This window comes from Rhodnius prolixus, unplaced genomic scaffold (genome assembly GCF_049639745.1).
Source record: "Rhodnius prolixus isolate KJV_2025 unplaced genomic scaffold, Rpr scaffold_10, whole genome shotgun sequence".
Lineage (NCBI taxonomy): Eukaryota > Metazoa > Arthropoda > Insecta > Hemiptera > Reduviidae > Rhodnius > Rhodnius prolixus.
In genome coordinates this window covers 10,764,691-10,785,386 of record NW_027411615.1, presented here as the reverse complement: position 1 = coordinate 10,785,386, position 20,696 = coordinate 10,764,691, and the positions used below count along the sequence as shown (strand labels likewise).

At 30.8% G+C, this 20,696-nt stretch overlaps 1 protein-coding gene across 1 annotated transcript; it reads right to left on the bottom strand.

The window, feature by feature from the left end:
• Window positions 1-5,136: 5,136 nt before the first annotated feature.
• SPARC (secreted protein, acidic, cysteine-rich) lies at window positions 5,137-18,058 on the bottom strand. Its single transcript, XM_074133406.1, has 8 exons — window positions 17,901-18,058; window positions 11,063-11,143; window positions 10,625-10,727; window positions 7,803-7,918; window positions 7,117-7,281; window positions 6,562-6,761; window positions 5,493-5,640; window positions 5,137-5,401 (listed from the first exon to the last, which is right to left on the bottom strand). Exons 2-8 carry the CDS (start codon window positions 11,129-11,131, stop codon window positions 5,360-5,362), a joined length of 843 nt encoding a protein of 280 aa, XP_073989507.1. The 5' UTR covers window positions 11,132-11,143; window positions 17,901-18,058; the 3' UTR covers window positions 5,137-5,359.
• Between the last annotated feature and the right edge of the window lie 2,638 nt (window positions 18,059-20,696).

Here is a 20,696-nt window from a genome sequence, read left to right as displayed (position 1 = left end):
ATTCGAGAACTTATTGTGACGTTGCGAAATGAAAGAAAAAGTATTCGAGAAATAGGGAAGATAGTTCAAAAAAACCCTTCAACGGTGCATAATATAATTAAAAAGTACGGAAATGTGATTAGTAGGCCACGCAGTGGACGGCCACCAAAACTTAATTCCTTTCATAAACTGCAAATTCTGAAGTCTGTTCGAGAAGAACCCAGGACAAGCGCTCAAAAAATCAGTCAAGAATTATCAAGTGGTTATGTGTAAGCGTAACACCACATACAATTAGAAATAAATTACATGAATACGATTATTGCGGTCGTGTCCCGAGGAAAAAACCTTTAATCAATAAAATAAATAGTAACCGCCGATTGGATTTCGCGAAAGAATATGTTTCTAAGCCTTCTAGTTTCTGGGAAACCGTAATCTTTTCAGATGAGTCGAAATTCAATGTATGTGGGTCTGATTGACGACAAAAAGTGTGGCAAAAAAGAAATGAAGCTATGAAAATGAAAAATATGAAGCCTACTTTTAAGCATGGGGGAGGCAACATTCTGGTGTGGGGTGCATGAGTGCTAAAGGAGTGGGCAAGTTAGATCTAATTAATGGTATGATGGACCAATATGTGTATGTGGATATATTAAGACGCAATTTAAAAGAAAATTCAAAAAAATTAGGGTTGGAGGGAACGTTTGTCTTCCAACAAGACAATGACCCGAAACATACCGCACCAAAAACTCGGGAATGGCTTTTAAATAATACACTCTGGCGCCTAAACACCCCTCCACAAATGCCAGACCTTAACCCAATAGAACATTTGTGGGATGAAATCAGCCGCGAAATAAATAAACGAGGAATAAGAAACCGTGAACAACTAAAAAACGCTATTTTAGAAGAGTGGGATAAAATTCCAACATTGACGACCACAAAATTATTAGGATCGATGAAAGCTCGTTTGTTGGAAGTGATTAGGAACATAGGAGGTCCTACAAGTTTTTAAAATTTATAATTCACGTACAATGTGTAACAATGATTTATTTCTGCAAAGTGTTCACAGACTTTTTTTGCATTCGTTTGGGGTGTTGTTTTGTTAAACATTTAATTGTGATATTCCTGCTGAACAAAAATAAAAGATTGAATATAAAATGAAAAACTCTGGTTTCTCTCTATCGAATAGTATATTTCATCTGAAAATAAAAGAAGTTTCTAATAAGATAATAATAAAAGTAATAAAATTTAGGTTAGTGTTCACAGACTTTTTTGGCCCAGTGTATGTACATAAGTGACGGTGTGAAACTTAACCCCTATCTCATTCTTTTTTCAGTGGAAAAATTGTTCTCAGAAAATCTTTCTAACAAAATTTAATAAAATCGAATAAATCTGCACATTCGCAATGATTAAACCAATTTAAAAAAAAAATAGTGATAGCTGGAAAAAAAATCAACTTAAGACGTTGTATTTGTGTTAAAAATTACAGAAAGAGAAAGCAAAAATATTTTGGGGAGTATATTGTATACGATTATGCAATATTTCAGTATAAACGTTTTCGCTTTTTCAAGCATCGGATTTTGAAATTTTGATAAACATTGTTTTAAGTCGTTGACAAACTTTACCTGAGTCGTCCTAGCCTAGGCAGCGAAACAATCGTGCTCAAAAGATGTTAAAATTAGTAATTTATGACAAAATATTATTAAGGTTTAATCTATTTTCCCCAAATTTTAATTGGATGTATTTACATTAATACCGCCGTCAAAATCAAAGGAAGGAAGTATCCACTTAACATTGTAAGGATTTGGATCGGGAATTTGATTTTGCATCAATTGACATAAAATAAACTGACTTGTTTGAAGAAATTAAAATTTCTTCGATGTGTTGGAGAGCTACTCTAGAAAATGTATTACCTTCTGATGTAAAACGTTTCAAGGTACTTCCAACTACACTAGTCCACAGAAAATCTTGGTGTAAGCTTAAGAATTCCAGCTATCATGATGTCGCTTCGGTAGAACGCCTCTTTTTTTGTTTCAAATTGATAAAACTCATCTTTCGTCAAGAATAATCCTCTTTAATTTAATTTTCAACAAATTAGAAATTACGTGAAAAACTAGACAAATCACTTAACCATTGGAGAAAACCAAAAGGCGCCGGTAAAACTTCTTCCGAATGCTCTACTTCTTAAGTTCTTCTAAAGTTTTGTAGAAATAAAAATTGCCTGAAATTATAAATTTTTAGCAGTAATTTTAGTAATTCATTATAAATTTCATTGTAGAAGTTAGAAATAAGTGAAAAATTCTATATATTCTATATTAGAAATAAGTGAAAAAAAGTAAATGAGATGGTTTTTTTTTATATCTTATTGTACGAAAATGAGATTGGGTGTATAAGAAGCAATGAGAAGATTCGATTGACCCATCAGGATTCCAAAAAAAAAAAAAAAAAAAATTGAAAGATAAGGTAGGCCTTAGGAGAAAGAATCAGCTTAAGTAATCAGCTAATAGTGGAATGCTGTGGAAAAAAGTTCTATAAAGATTAGGAGTCAGAAGATGAAGGAAGCATTCATTGCAATGATTATTTAATTATAAAGATAATTCAAAGATAAATTCACGTTTTCTACTGAAGGAATTCAAGAAATTTCCATTTCAGGAAAAAACCACACGGTGTAAAAACAGAAAATTATGGATGAAAAATTTCTCATGAGCATATAAATGTTAATGATAAATTTTTAAAGGAAGAAGCCTCAATAACGAAGTAAAAAAAGATTTTATATAGCCAATTAAAAATGAAAATTTTCAATCTTTTAAAAGAATTTATTTCATGAATTAAAAGTTTTCAATTGAATAATGAGATAAACTAATTACATCTTACATAAGAACAACCTTCAGCAAAAATGACGCGAGAAGATATCTTATAGTTTGTCTATTAATAAAACGATAAAACGATAAAAGTAGATTAATGGTTTCATTTAAAAAATAAATATAATTAATTCGTAATTAACCCCAGCATTTATTTGATTATCTAAACTGGTGTTTCATATGGTTGTAAAATTTACATAAGTAAAAATTTTTATACAATGATTATAATTTAAATATTTCCTTCCAGAGAGATTAGAAGTAACTGTAAACTTTACAATGTAAAGACAAACCTAACCATAAAATTAGCACATGCTTTGGCCTTTCAATCTCTTCAAAGTTATAAAATTTTAGTTAAAACAAAATTAAAATGCAGTTTTTATTACTACTATTTCTTTTCTAATCTTAGATTTCCTAGTATGTAATAAATAGTTACGCGTTACCAGCGAAATATATTATTATTGGTCATTCTTACTGGCAAAAAATTAGAAGACAATGCAGCATGTGTTTAAAATCACTGTTTTTCGCAGAAGATAAAAGTAGGTTAATATTAATAGAAATGGTAATGAAATTGCAGTTTAACATTGGATTAAGAGGTCCCTAAATTTTTGCAGACTTGAAAAATCACGCATGAAAACATCTTATTTACGAATGAAACTAGAATACGCTGAATGGTTCTTAGAACCATCTTTTCAGTTATAAGGAACTTGTTTGTATTATTATAACTTTAAATTATACAACTAGTTGAAAGTTCATTCAACGTTTAATTGCGAGGCTCGCAAAGCTACCTGGTACCGTGATACTAGGTTTTATTCCTGATTTGGACTTACGATTTAATTTCATGGTTTATAAAACAAAAAAATTATAGTAAAGTACGGTTGCTAGTCTTTTCAGTCTATGATACCTAATTTGTATGTTAAGTACGACAGAAAAAACAGGCAATACTTTTTTTTTACTAGCCCCTAGCGTAGATTAGATTGGAAAAGTGACGGAACCTATGCCCACGGCACCACAGCCACAAGATTGTGCCTTCCCCTTTTTTGGATCTAGTAGACGAAACCTCCCCTACTAAAGAGGTTGAGGACTTACCCTACTAGCTACTTTTGTGTTATTATCTCCTTTGGTCCCAAAGTTCCAATGGTTTCAAAGCGCAACCGCTGGTTTGCAACATAATCGAACAGCAAGTGAGAGGCCGTTTCCTCCTCTTCCAGACACAATCTGCACTATTGTCCCGAGCTCCATCTTGTACAGGCACCGTAGCGTAAGTTCATAAAAGTTTGAATTTACATATGAGTTCTATATAAAAGTTTAGAGTAATGAGGTTTTGCAGGCGTTCATCGACAGAACTGTCTTGAGAGTTTGAAATTGTCCTAGTATCTTTGTAGTGGTAGTGGCCAAATAAGTTTCAATCGGTATTTGAGTATCTAAACATTATTGCTACAAAATTATTACTATTTGTTAACTAGTCCGCTATTTGGCTTTTTCAACTGTGGGCGTACAGGTAGGAGGCATTATTTTCTGTTTTGAAAAAACATTCGAAAATGGTCCCAGAAAAAAATATGGTAAGTTTAGCTATAAGAAAACCCTAAGTTTGGAAGTAGTTTCTAACATTTTAACCTTCTTGTCGACACATATATCTGCTACAGAGCCTGCTTATCAGCATCATCTCACTTATACTATTTTGAATATTTATTTTTTATACTTCCTGTACATAAAGTATCATAATTAGAAACATCTTCAAATCACTACCATTTTTAAAAAATCTTTAAAAAAACTTCTTTAAAAAAAATGTTTGTGCCAAAGGTGCAGTAAATTACGTCTCTTGTAATATCAAAATAGACATTTGCTCACACACTTAATTAAAAGTACTGTAATCTGTTTTTGATAAATAGTTTTGTACCAAGTACCTTAAGTTTGAAGATATTTTGTAAACACACTTCAAACGCTATAAAAAACTAACCGGTAAAATAACCGTAAAGTATGAATTATAAATGCGGTACAGATCTTAGTTGTTATAGCTTTTACTTGTAATTATTTTCAACTTTTCAAGAATTTAAATTATAAAATTAGTAATTCAGAATAATGTTGATTTTCTTTAATAAAAGCAAATTGTTCAGCCTTGTAATTTGGCTTAAATTACTAGACTATGTAAAAGATCCATTACCAAAAAGTTTTCAAGCTATAAGAATTTCGGATAAAACCATATTGACGAAATAAGAATATATATGTGTACATATTAATTTCGACCATGTTTTTAATTCAGTTAATCAGAAACGATGAAGAAAGTACATAAATGAATAACAGATTAAAATTAAAAAATATTTCTTTATAAACACACATAATAGTAATTTGTTGTTACAAATTATTAATTAATATATTTAAAGTGAATATAAATTAAGTGATTGTTCTCCAAAATAAATTATTAATTTTGACATAAATTAAGAAAAGGTGTAAAAAAATTCCTCTTTGAAATAGTCAAAATTAGTTACTTTGGCATTCTAAGTATATACGACCAATCGTTTGGTAATTTATTCATCTCTAATATCCTCACAATGGGCTTCAATTTCTTCCTGCAACGAAACGTTTATTTTATTGATTACAAATATTTCAACAAAATAGAAAATAGAAATAGAGAAATAAAAAATGTAAAATAATAATTACTTCTTCGATTTCCATGCATTTCACCCACTCGTTAAGAGTAATTTCATGATCATTATTAGAATCACATCCGTCTAAGAATGGAGCTATACAATGTTCTAAAGCAACCAACGGTGCTCTGATTGGGAACAATTCGTGACGGGATACTGCCCTAAAATAAGGAAAATAATTGTTTTTAAATTTACCTTTAATAAATATGAATAACATCTTAGGTGACTGATAGACTTAAATGATGATAGTAACAATAAGATAAAGAGGATAGGGATTAGAGCAATGTACTTCCACGCGGAGATCCTGTGTTGGGTCCAAGCCTCCATGATCTTAGATGTTGACTTGTCTTTAAAAAATAATCATTAACGCCTATAATTTCAGGTTTAGGTCTAACTTCCGATCATTTGTCTGGGCAATGGAGGAAAGCTGTCGAACATTACTTAAATTTAATTACATTATCACATTAAATACCATCCAAAGCCAAGGCTGGGAATAGAACCCAGTAGCACATTACATCTTAATATCGCGCCTGTAACCACTCGGCACCATGTAATCTTAATAATTTAAGAAGAAGAAAAAAAATAAAAAGTTAACTATAGCTTTTACTCATACAAAACTAAGAACGGAACTCTTGAAATTAACGTACTAAAATAAATTTACTTGCGACATTTTAAGTAAACCCAGTAAATAATTTAAATACGCTAAAAAATTATGTACGTTCTAATTATTACAAAATAAATATTATTTAAACATTTGATTGGACTGAAGCTGACGGAATGCTGATCATCTTAACCAATTAAGGTGGTTCAACTTCACAAACTACTAAGATGCCACAAAATTAACTATGATGCAACAAAGAACACAATGATTTAGATAAAATAAATACAAGTAAACTATCTCTATCTAAGCATACTTCCAAAGGAAAGGGGAAGCCAGATTAATGGACCCTACATCTTGTATTTATTTGTCTCAAGATAAGAAACATAGTGAATTATTTTTATTTACATAAAAATAAATTAAAATAATTATTTATTCTACACGAATCCAATACTACTAGTCACCACGATCTTCATAGACTTACCGGTTATGACTAGAATCTAGATCGCACCACTTCCAAATTACAGCATTAGTCCATCTTTTCGTTAAATTAGTTTGAGCTTCACGTTCCATTTTTAAATAGTAAGGAGATAATTCATCTCTATCAGCCATATCTTGCATTACGTTAAAAAGCCAATCACGCATTCTTCTTGGAAAGTCTGCCATTTGCCCTTCAGTACATTCCTGTAAAGTATTATTTATTAGAGTATCTGATTTTTCTTAATGAATGGATTTCAACTTAAGGTTATTTTCGTATGAACCTTCTTTGTACACTGCCCAGTGATACCAAAAACTTGCATTAGGAAATATGGTGGAGGCAGTTAACAAGAACTTCCTGATCAGAAAAAAGAATCCATACATTTTTTAAAAAATTATTTTTATGGAAGAAAATATCCATAGTGAAAATGATTAGCGTTTCAAATTATTACAGAATGAAATCATTTAATATTTTTAAAATATTTTAAGAATTCTACACCAATAGCAAATTTTTTTCTATACGCTGATCCAAACTCCTAATGTTATTTATAATAAATATTACCTCCAAAAATTTGCATTCCCCATAATAATTAATGTGCATGTGTCTGTATTGTTCTTGTGTATCCTCAGGTAATTCTTGACATTTCTGGTCTCTGTATTTGCACCAACATCTCATTTGATAAAGAGCGCAATCGGAATTCCAAGTGGTATTAAGATTCGAGCAAACCTTTAATTGGATAAGAAAACCATGATCGGTATATATATTTTTTAAATGTATTCATGAGTTCTTCCTCTATAAGACCATTATTTGTCCAAAATTAACAAATAACTTCCTGACATTTTTATAATTCAAGACTTTAATAAAATCTATGTTTTCTACTATACACTACTTTACAGGAGTTTACTCCTTAATTTTTAGCGTTTTTTTTTTTTTAAAAACAAACAATTTTTGTGTAAAAAATGAAATATCATCTAATAATTTGTATTAAATAACTAATTTTAATATTAATCATCTAAATAATTCAATAATCTTGTTTATTTGTTTGAACCTTTACTCGATAAAACTTAACTTAGGATTGTTCTAAACAATTTCTTTAAAAGGGCACTTTAATACTATATATGGATTGTACTTGTATCTGTAGAAAACGAAATACAAAAAGTAGATGTGAATTACAAATATTATTGTATGGAAATACATCTACTAAAACCCAGTTTTGCGGTAAGAAAGAAAATAATAAAAAAGTCTACTTTTCTTCTAGGATCAGTTTCAAATGAACACTCTTCAATACATGTACAAAACGGTTGTCCATTTTCTGTTAATTTACAGACTTGCCCAGGACTGCAATGTTTATTAGCGCAAGGATCTAGAACAGAGGAGAAATACATTTATTTTAAAGCAATGATAATTTTTTTTAAATTTATGCTACAATTTGAATTATAGCAGCATCTTTCCTTACAGCAGTACTTCCAGGCCCTATTTTTAATGAATTCTCCAAGTAAACTAATTCAATTTGTCTGCTGAATAAAACGTGTTTTGGGCAGAGTTCCTAATGCGGTAAAATGTTTCTCTTGCTTCAGATGATTAAGTTTTTTCCAATATGAAAAATTTCTAAGTGGTTCTCAGTAGAAAGTCATCAAAAAATATTCTGAGTTTAAGTATCCTGGCTGGCTCGCAGAGTTTTCTTAATTGAAAGTGGTAAAATTCTTAGAATAGAAGCTTAAAGATGATGAGGTAGCCCGACAGGAGTTTGGGAATGAAAACAATATTACCAGTGTCCGAGTTAAGACTTATTAAACTGATAGTATAAAGAAAACATGCAAACAAACCGAAAATGCTCTTTAAGCAATAAATGGACTAAAACTAATTAGAAGCCTTCAATGCACTTAGACGAGGAATAATTACATCAGAATTGATCAACTTACTCGACACACTTTTTCACGTACACCTTGATTAGTTGAGAACCACCAATGATAAAAAATGCGGAGAACGATTTCTATTTGTTGCCTTCTGCACAAAATTAAATAATGTGCACCAACTGAATAAACTCTCAGACAACTTGAATGAAAGCGATAAGAGGAGGAATTCTTGCTTAATGGCACAAATACAAATGTACAAACAAATATAATAAGTCGATAATACGTGGTTATATAATGTATTACATTTGTGTTGTGAAGTGACTCCATGAATAAAATGAATGAGGACATGGAATGTGGCCAAAGACCTCAGCATTCGACATCAGATATCATAATAATAATAACAGCTCTCAAATTTCGTTAATTAAAACAATAGATGTGACGTTTCAAAGCTCCAACGTGCAAGTGTGCTCCAAAAGTTACAAATCTGATAGACGTTTAGTTTGTAGATTGGACATTATCCGTATTAAGATTTAATAATTTGTAGTTAACTTTTAAGTCCTTAGTGTGTACGTCTTAAAATTTCAAATTAATTTAAAAAAAAAGGATTATATTATATATAAAGATGGATGTTGTTGTTTCAATAGTTGAGATTCAAATGCTGAATGCAAAAAGTCTATGTGCTACATATCATGTTTAATTATAGCACATACATGGATTTTATTATCAACTTGGAAGGGCAGAAGGTCAACTTGTTGAATTAGTAAACATCTCCAATACTTCCTACTCTCATCTACATTTCATCAATAAACTGTTATACTCTCCAAAATAATAAATATATTCCAGTTAAATCTTTACGCAATTATTTTTTTAAATTGATAGAAATTGTATTGCCTTTCCATATATTTCACTAACTACTATTAAGTAAGTGTTTATGATTACTTAGAACTTGAATAAGATTTTATCGAAGATTCACGTACATTTATAAAGAAGCTCTTTACTACGTTAATAATTCTAGATTCTTGGGATACTTGTCTAGGAAATCAACCGATGTAACCAACTTTTATTTTCAAAATCTGACTTACAAAAAATAATTATTATGCTTAAGTCTATTAAAATTAAAAATGTTTATTCTGTTTAAATCTATTAACAGTTAAATTTCATTCCAAGTATCCCTCAATTTAGATAAGATTAGCCAAAATGAAATAGATACCCTACTTTTCAAAATATAACTAAATAAACGAAACTTGCCTTTTCTCTCAATAAAAAATATCTAAAATAAATTAGTCAGAAGAAATTTATGCATAAATTTAGAATAATTTTTGCCAATTATTTATAAAAAGTCCCTCAGCTCTTAAAACACGTATGTTTAAATTTAAAAAGAAGAAGAAGACAGTTTCAGTCAGGTTCTGCAAAACTCTCTACATTATATATATTACATTATGTTATTTAGTATTCTAAAATAAATAGAGAATTGTAAATATTTGATAGTCCAGGAATAATGAAAACCTGTTGAAATGAAGTCTGAACTATGATGTGTAACTCTAAACATTTATAATCACACTACGCTAGAATCCTATAAATTCAAAGTTATATTTTTTCAGCACTGAAACCTCTTAATCTAGTCAGAATGAAACGACTCTGATGGATCAGCAGATAGAGCTCCTCCCCAAAATATTAAAAAATGAATACAATCAAGTATTTTCTTCCTGGCGTGCTATTTTTCTGGAGTTAACTACTACAGCCCTCCTGAGATGTAGAGGCCGTTTTATGTTCACAGGGGTATATATTTCTTTTAAAGGTAGGTAAGCCATTTTTTAGTTATATTATTTCTAAACAGATTATGTAAAGGTAAACTTCCTAAGCAACGTTCCTCTATTAAAGAAGGATGCAATTAGCCACTTTAATGTCGTTTCATGAGCTACTAGAAGCAGTAAACCGTCGAAAATCGAACGTAACCCTTTTTGGATCAGTGTATTCTGTTATGTTGCATTATTCTTTAGGAAAGCACAGCTTCTAAACTGTACACATTCAATAGCAACAAAGGCAGAACTTGTTATTTCTTTGATTAAATATCTAAATTAAATTTATAACATTCCTTCAGGGCCTTATGGCTAAAAGTTTGACAAAGTGGAATACGAATGGAGATTGGAATAATACAATGCTTAAGGTAAACAACGCGTTAATTTTAAATAATTTTATTTAAAAATATTTACCAATAAAGATTTCTTCTTCAACTGGATCAAGAGATTCCTCTTCAACTTTTAATTCTTCTTTAATAGGTTTTATTATTTCACCTCTATATTTTTTTCGTTTGTGCTGGAAAAGATTTCTATTTATGCAGTTTTTATAAAAAGATTCTTAAGTTCAATATACTACTTTTAAAATTTGCTTCTATATTAGTAAATAAATTAACTTTAAAATACTTTACAGTAATAGTTAAAAATTAATTTTAAATTTTTACGATGCAGAATAAAAAGTAAGGCTGAAGCAATAAAATCTACTTATAGCAACTGTAAGTACTAGTGAGATCATGTTTTTAAAATAGAATGCTTTGTGTAAGTTTTAAGTATGTCAGCAGCTTCTTAGGCTGGTCAGATAGTACACTTCTCTTATCTATAATGCAATATTATCTTTTAAAGTTAAATTAATACCTTTGCTTCGGAGAAGTTAACACACAGAATTGATATGGTTAACCCCAAAAGCAATAGATAGCACTTCATTTCTTATCTATTCTGCAATAAAAAAAAAATGCAACTTGAAATAAAAACTGAGTATCTAGCATAATTAATATAATCTAGTACGAGGGTCGTTTGAAAAGTCCGTGCAAAAATAAAAACTACTTAATTTTTTGGGGTAAACCTTTTTTATTTTTCAACATAGTCTCCTTTTAGGCTTATACACTTCGTCCAACGCTGCTCTAGTTTGTTGATCCCTTCCGAATAATAGGATTTGTCCAAGTCTGAAAAATAGCCATTCGTTTCTGCAATCACCTCCTCGTTTGAATAAAATCTTTTTCCCGCCAGCCATTTCTTCATATTGGGGAACAAATAGTAGTCCGAGGGAGCCAAGTCTGGAGAATAGGGGGGATGTGAAACGAGTTGGAACTCTATTTCCATTAATTTTGCGACCACAACTGCTGAGGTGTGAGCTGGTGCGTTGTCGTGATGGAAAAGGACTTTTTTGTGGGCCAATCGTGGGCGTTTTTCTTGCAGCTCGGTTTTCAAACTGTCCAATAACGATGAATAATATGCACCTGTAATAGTTTTACCCTTTTCCAGATAGTCGATGAGGATTATTCCTTGCGAATCCCAAAAGACAGTCGCCATAATCTTTCCGGCCGAAGGAACGGTCTTCGCCTTTTTTGGCGCAGATTCCCCCTTGGTAACCCATTGTTTAGATTGTTCTTTGGTCTCAGGAATGTAGTGATGTATCCATGTTTCATCCACAGTGACGAAACGACGCTTAATGTCCTGCGGATTCTTCTGGAACAGCTGCAAACCGTCCTTGCACAAACTTCACACGATTTCGTTTTTGGTCAATCGCGGCACCCATCTTGCGGATAGCTTTGTCATGTCCAAATGTTGATGCAAAATATTATGTACCCGTTCATTCGAGATGCCCACAGCACTAGCAATTTCACGCACCTTCACTCTTCTGTCATCCATACCATATCATGGATTTTATCAATGATTTCTGGAGTAGTAACCTCAACAGGGCGTCCAGAACGTTCAGCGTCACTTGTGCCCATATGGTCACTCCGAAACTGTTCTAATCGAAGGTGCAGAGTCACCATAATGTTTATCAAGCTTCTATTTAGTCTCCTCAGGCGTTTTACCTTTCATAACGTAGTGTTTAATCAACACACGAAATTCTTTTTCGTCCATTTTTTGAAAATCACTCGACTTCCTCGATTCAAACGAATGCCAAACACAAAGAAATAGACCGATTTGGCTGAAACTTGGTGTGTGTTCTTCCAAGAGATGCTACTAACTAAACATAACCTCGATACGCGCCAGTAGTGCTATCTCTCTGACTTTGCACGGACTTTTCAAACGACCCTCGTAGAAATATAAATAAAATAATAAAATTTTAAAAATATATTATTAAAACAAATAAAATTGTAGGGATTAATTTACAGATGGATATATGTATAACTACTTGAAGGAAGATTTTGTAAGAAATATAAGTTAAATAAGAATTTAACCAATTAGTATTTCAATATAAAACATTCTATATCCCGTCACCTTTACGCCAACTGCCCAATTTCTCTTCTGGTAAAAATCGCCCTTGCCAAGGAATTAGTGAGTGAAGATCGCTTTTTCTATTTTTTCCCCATTTACAATTTCGTTGAGACGGTAAAAGGGACAATTGTAAGGGCGTTAGTTTTGAAGAAATAAGGTAAAAATTCTCAATATTTTTCAAGATCTCAAAGCGAGCAAAGATTTTAGCCGCTATTCTTTTGAATATGGACCATTATTGGGGATTTTTTCATTTGATCTGTCCAACTGTTGAACTGTGTTTAACTTAGTTGGTAGGGCTCTTTCAGCTTCATTGTTATTTGATGAAAGAACATGATGCAACGCTTCCAAAAGATCTCAAAAGGGTATTTCCATGTAGCTATATATTTTTGCAATGCCTAGTTGACCGAACATTTAACGAAGTTGGTGCATGCTTCTCTACTACATTTGTTAAAAAAAAAAAAAAAATTACTGCGACAAAAACCAGACATTTATCTGCAACACTTGTTTTTACCCTGAACACTAGCTAAAATGTGGCTCCCCTGATGGGAACCCTTGTATGCGCCCGTGAATGTAGTGATTTTACCGCAATTATTCCAGTTATTATGAAATTTTCTTCAAGGATTTCTGAAGTACTTAGTTGCTGCAGCACTTCACAAAAATAAAATCATGGATACCTACCTATTGTTGGTTGTTAGGACAGGTGAGCTTCTTGAAAAAAAAATATATTCTACATCATCCAGCAATACCTCTAACATTCAGTACCAAAATTTCAAGTGTTAGATTTAAGAGTACCGATACAAATTATTAGAATCCTCTTAAATTCTATTTTCCGGACGAAATTTTTGAATTCGTTGCACTACAAATATTCGTAGTTTGTTCAATCTATTGGAACATTCAGAAACCTAAACGACGAATTTTACCTAAGGTGCTTATATGATTTTTCAAACTTTGGAATTTATCAAGACATTTTGGTTTGCCTGAAAATTATTCGTGTAGTAGCGAAATAAATAGTGCTGAAACAAAGCTTTATAAAAGAGTCAAATGTTAAAATAAAATTTATTAATTTAAAATTATTCAATAAATAAATAATAAAAAGCAAATTGGTTTATGTAACCACTTAGTTAAATGACTCTATATTCGAAAAAAAAAATCGCGAAATATTAAAGCAAAAATAATGTCGGTTGATAGATTTAGACGGATTTCATCGAGGAATGCCTTAAAGCAATATAAAGTTAAGCTCAATACAATAATGATTGTCCGTGACTTACTCCAAAAAAATACTTTTAATTACTTAAAGACCAATCAGTAATGTTAGTAGTTTATTCGTTATTTAATAGTTTTAAATAAAAGTAGTCAAACGAAATATTTAGAGAAACCTAAATACTTTGGTTAAAATTAAATAATTACGTTTATTAATGGTTAAATAATCTTAAAGCTTCAAGTCTCTCAGGAACCCAAAATAATGTGTCTCTGTTTGCAAATTTTAAATAACAAATTATATTTTTTAATTATATACGCTATTTGATCCCCAATTCGGTAGTATTTTTCTGCCTAAAAAAAAAAACTAAATCCTAAAAGTAGACGAACATTGCTAAGAAGGAATAAACTTCAAAATTTAAACTTTAGATTATTTTTCATTTTTTTTTTTAATGTGACTAACTGAAATTATATTTTTACTGACTCCAGTCACATCTACTTCATAGATATCATACCACAGAAATAGTTATGTGTAGGCAAAACGATTTGGGCACGGCTTTTAACCCTTAGGCAATCAGTAATTTGAGTGCTAGCTCACAGCCTACACGTTGTAACATTTTTATGAGCAGTATTGGCAGTGTTCACTGATTATCTTCTGTTAAATTAATGTGGATCAAATTTTCTACTCATAATGCTAAAATAATTTTCTGAGATCAATCTACTGAGATCTTTACTGAAAGCGATGAAGACTAACACAGTTTCCTGGTTCTCTAGGCATTCCGGGATTTTAGCGAATTAATATGTCTTTGAGGCAGCATGGCAGGCCGCTTCGCTGGTTACAATAACTTCTAAGCCAGTTATTCCTACATCTTACCGCAAAACTAAGATGAATTTAAAAAGTAAATGGAAAAAAAAAGATGGTCCTTGTCTAAACTAGGACAGTTTTGCTTAGTTTAACAGGTCTTGGAAACGCCAGTTAGTCCAGGTATACAGTGAAGACGCTACTTTGAATTATCATCAATTGCAGTTTTGCTCAGTTACTAATTTTTGCAACTTGAATGGCTCTAATGAAACTACGCTGGACAACGCCACAACTCGTAGAGAAAACAATCAACGTAAATAAATCACAGAACGTACTTCCAAATATAAAAAATACAATTTCAGCACAACTTAATTTACAATAGAATTTGAAGCGCATTAAGCCAATCTAATTCATTCTTCAGAATATATGATATTGTTTCAAATATCCTTTCAACGGAAGAAGATTTGCACAGCAGGATGAAACGTATCTATAGTTTATATTTTATTAAATTTGAATTTAAGCGTTCAGCGAATATAAAACGTTTTGATTTTTATCAAATAACCGGGACAAAATGATGCATTGGTCGGAGCCGTACCTTCAATATGGAACGGCCAGATTAAAACAGGACGTGTGGTAAGTCTAAATTCATGTCCTTTAATTGAAATGGATTTATTTATTTTTAAGATACGTCAACATATGAGGTCATTGGTGCCCAGAGCTTTTTTTAGTATACTGGCGACGTCCGAACAAAGTTCTCTCGTTATAGACTGTCGCATCACCGGACAGTGAGCTGTAAGAAACTCCTAGGAAGCAAAAAAAAATCTAGGGGCTAGCAGCTGGATTCGAACCCGGAATTTCTGCATCAGAACCCAGTTTACACTAAACACTGAGCTAAACCCTTCCCTAAATTCTTTTATTACCGCGAAATTAAATTGAAATCAACAATTTGCGTGTGTGAAGACAATTTTGAGAAATGTGGGTTTTATTATGCCATTAAATAAAAAAAAAAATCAAGGCACTTCCCGTTCTTGTGCTCCCTTCCCATTAATTATTTTACGATAACGGATGAACTCATCTTCCGCCTAGCTCTAAGAATGATATAAAATAATGTCATATCTATGAATCAACATGTTAAATTGTCCTTAAACTGGAAGGATCAGTCACAAATTTCGCTTTCAGATGAATAAATGTGGATGGTTTATATTAGCTATCTAAAATTCCAAAAGGGAGGGAAAAATCCTTATTTAGGAGGCCAAGTTTAATCAAAGTTATTGCAATAGTTCTAAAAAATAAAAATAAAATAATTAGTAATCTCTTCAAAAAAAAAAAAAATATCACACTACAAGTAAAATGATTTTCTTAAAAATTGAAAATAAAATCATTAAAGCTATTTATGAGAAGATAGTAGAAAAAGTAAAGATACATAATTGAGGATTAGGGATTTCGGCAGAAATCTTAAAGTAAAACAATAACACGAAAACGGAATACCAAATCTGAAATTTCTTTGGTTTCTCTTCTTTTTTTTTCAAGTCCCCTTAAGATTTGGGTCAATTTTGTTTCATTCAAGGAACTCAAGATGTTTTTCTTTTTAAAATTTGAATTTGTTTTATTTTTGCAATATTTCTTTTTACGATGAAGAAGAAATATTAAAAGTAATTTAAAATATTAAATTCATATTTTTGGTTAACTGATTTTTATTATTATTATTATTATTTTCATAAATCTTTATACTCAATCCAGCAAATATATTGAGGAAATAAAAAGTTTGAGTTTCATGAAATAGATTATTTTTTTATCTTTGCTGGACCAAAAAAGTCAAGACATTGTAGTCAAATTTGTAACAATGTTTGCGTAGGAGGGGAAAAAAGACCTCCTCTACTAATATCTTCCTTATTTTACTTTTAGGATCCCGTCGATAAAAAGACTTCCGATGCAAATAACGATATTGGGAATAATTCAAAAGTGTTTCCTGGTAGAAATGGTAAGGGGTCATCTTAAAATTTAAGAAAAATTACTATCATTTAAATTTGCAGTTTTGAGAAGCAGATTGGAGTCAGGAGATTTCTAAGTACTTTCTTGATGAGCTTTCGTTGATCATATCTTCTATTTAATAGGCTCAACAATTAAAAAGAAAAAAAAAGTGTGCTAGGGAGGACTATTTAGTGTTCGTAGAGCTCTAGAAATTTATGAGCTGGATTCGCTGTAGGATTGTGAGAGAAATTGGAGGAAACAGAAATCAGTGATTACCTAAAGAACGCTTTAAAAGGCTAAATAGGAAACCTAAATAAATACTGTAGAGTAAAATAGTTTTAGAACAGCCACGAATTTGCCCATTACAAAATGAATCTGATCGTTAATAAGAAGAAAGGTCACAGAGTCGAATTGGAAGACACAATGATTTAGACGTCTATTGACGATAAATGATTAGAAAGATGTATCGGATACATGTCGAAGAGAGGCAAAAGATAGGACGTCAGAGAAGGAAGTAGATGGACGATAGAATGGAATGGCAGTAAAAGGATATCGCGAAGGCGATTGGAGCGTAAGAATAAAAGTGGAAAAAGAATTTAGGGTGATGGAAAATGAACATCGTTCGCATAGAAAAGTAATTAAAAAAGCTTTAGAAATTCTATTATCTTAAAATAGTTTATAAAATGTTTATTTATTTGTAAATGTTAATAAGGAAGGGTTTCATAGAGTTGCAAAATAATTAATATCAAAATGATATCAGATAGCTTCCTTTTTTAAAGAGATAAACTTTTTTAATAGAGTCACTCCCCTCAATGGAAGGAAGTAATTGTAAAATTTCATTCAGATAAATTAAATTAACAAAATATCGTAAAATTTAATAATCAAAACTAAAATTAACAAAATTAAAATAAACAAATTTTTTGCATGCAACTTTAAATAATTTATTACAAAATAAACGCGTATAATAACATTGATCACCCATTAATTAATCACTTATAAATTAATGCAGACAAGTGTCGCTTATGAAAGATGAAAAAGTCCAAATAAATTTCAAAACACTTTACTTCTAAACTTAAAAGAACTGAGTTCAAAAAAACTAATATCAAAAAAAAAATGCAGAGTCCGCAGTATATTAAATTAAAGTGAGAGTATCAAAGTGAAAATGGTGGAATAAGCAATTTTTTTTAAATAGAAACCATTAAACGTACATGGCGCAATACTTCAAAAGCAAAATAAAAACCTTTATAAAAACATTTGGTGTAAACAAAAGAATAATACCTTTTAAGCTGTGATGCACCCCAAACTAATATGTACTACTATGCTATGTAGTAGCTTTTCGATCTACAGCGATGTCGGAAGAAATGAGTGCCTATGATCTCATAGTATGTCAGTCCTTGCCCACAGATGCCCCTCCAGAGTCTAAACATTATACTAAGAGTTCTAAAAACATCTCATTTCTACTGATACTTTTAACTCCAACAATAATAGGTCAAAATAGTAAAAGAAAAAAAATAGAGAAAAATAAAAAATTATGATCTAACTCTCATCTTATACATCTTAATAATTCATTCTTATTCATTAAGAAGGTTTGGATTTATAGTTGAAAGCATCATATATTATCATAAAGACAACTTACTATAAGTTACGGTTCATGATTTATCTGGAAGAATCTCGATAAATTTTCGTATTTTTTTTCTTACTGATCGAGTTAAAATAATGTTGACATCCATTGCTAGCGATCATTAAAAAAAAAAGAAAAAAGTTTATGAAGCAGGATTTACTTCTGTTTTATTTCAAGTTTTCTAATTCTGATGATGACAGAATTGAATGTCAGGACCTTCCAGGACCAAGCCTTACTATGCTTGTTCTAGAACATACCTAGGGGTAATTCTTAATGCGATTACTTGTTCCCCAATAGAGGTAAAGCGGACATTATTGCCGTTGTTCTAACCGAGACCTCAAATTCCAAACATATCCATGATTGTGTACAGAATTATTCAAGAAGGGAATTTTTACTGAAGTGAACTGATCTTCCGAATTAGCACACACTACACACTACATTCGGAGGACCCCTGTAATATTAGTGAACTCCTATAAACTTAAAAGAGGATATATTTTTTTATTAAGTTTCAGTGATGAGGTCTATTTAGTTTTTTAGTCTCCAAATTATTTTTAATTTTTCCTAACTTTGGCTTCATCCTTCGTTTCCACCAATTTAACTTAGTTAACTATATAATTGAAATCTTAGATAAATTAATTAATTAATTGTTAATTAAATTAATTAATTAATCATTCATTACATGAGTCCCTTAACATATTGCCTTTATTTAAGTCTTAATAACACCTAACACTGATTTTTAGCTTAAACATCTGTTTTGTAGATGTAGTATTGAGCTTTGATGACCTTTTTTCTGTTTAAATGAATATAACAGTGAGGCGTTATGATTTGTTATGAATGTTCAAAGAAAAATTAGATACTTCTTTTCCAACAGCGGCCTTACTCTGTTAAAGCGTAATCTGAATAAAATAAAATTTATTTTTAATTTAAGATATAAACAAAAACAAAAGTCTTGTCCAGTAGGTTCGGCTAGCTAGGGGTTATTTTTTACACTTTTTCCTTATTATTAATTTTTTGTTTATCTTGCAATTTCCATTTTTTTTTTTTTATTCAGGAAAATTCATTTACCTGGAATTATGTTATTGAAAATAAACTCTATAACAATTAAACTGTAGTACATTATGTTATTCTGAAATTTTCATCATTAAAATTTTAAATTTTATACGAAATACTGAATATAAAAGTCTAAATTACTATCTAGCAACGAAAGCTTAAACTAAAATTCTGTAATACCTCCACAAACGCCGCTAGCTATCATGAGAATGCTTTTTTCCGTACATTTTTATTTATATAGTGAGTTCATTTAAGCGTTTTCAACATATAGTAGATAAATCGCTTTTCGTTATAGCACAATAGTACTAAAAATAAAAAATGAATAGAAGAAAAAACTGGAATTTTATTAAGAAAAGTGCATAAATATGCTATCTAGCGGGGATTCGTCAAAACTATTACAGAAATTTAGTTCAATCTTTCTAGAGCATGAAAATACCCTTTGATTTTTTTTTTTTTTTTTTTTTTAAGGATCCATCTGGTGTCCTGGCTATATTTATAGAATAACATTCAACTTAATATAATCTAATGTATTTTTCTCATCCATTTGAAAAATCAGAATATTATTTACTATAAATTAAGTTTTACTATTTCATTTAAATCATCCAAATATCTAAGGGGCCTGATTAGATCTTGATTTTTTATCAAGGCATTTTTAAATGATTCTGGTCAAAACTTCTGGCCCAATTGTTAATTTCAGAATATTTGAAGTTTTTTATGCCAGTTTTAACTTTTTCGTTAGAAAAAATGGACTAAAGAGAGATTCTTTCTACGGTTAATTGGTTGCAATTACGTTGTAAATATGGATCCAACTACATAATACAGAGACTCGCAGAATCTATCTTAAGAAGTTTTTAGTACACTGCAAAGGAGTTTACAAATATTCCACCAGAGTAAGAAGAACTCGTGCCTTCAAACTTTACTCAGAAATCTTTGGACAGCCTCTTACTTAAGTCTAATGAAACGTAAGATGATTTAAAGGGTGTTTCAACTAGAAGCTGTGGCATATGCTGACTGTTCACTTGCTAATGGAAACATATCTAACTAATCTTTTCGACTAATTTTTAGGTTAGTGAATGGTATCGTAAACAACAGAAAAATTTGTTTTTATACTGATGAGAAGATTAGCACTTCTAATCTTGTCTTAGAGCTGGAATATGCTAAATATAATGAATATAGTTACCTTTCAGTGAATAATATTTAAAACATTACTGGAAAATTAATGTTATTCCAGGGACTTTTAGACCCTTAAAATCCCCCAAGTCAGGCATGGTATATTATAGCACATGAATATCTAGATTCACCAGAAAGTCGTGATTTGAGACTCTCACGGTGTAAAATACTATGGAATGCTACATTGCGTGGAATGAGAGATTGATTTCATATGAAAGTTATTTTGAGTGATC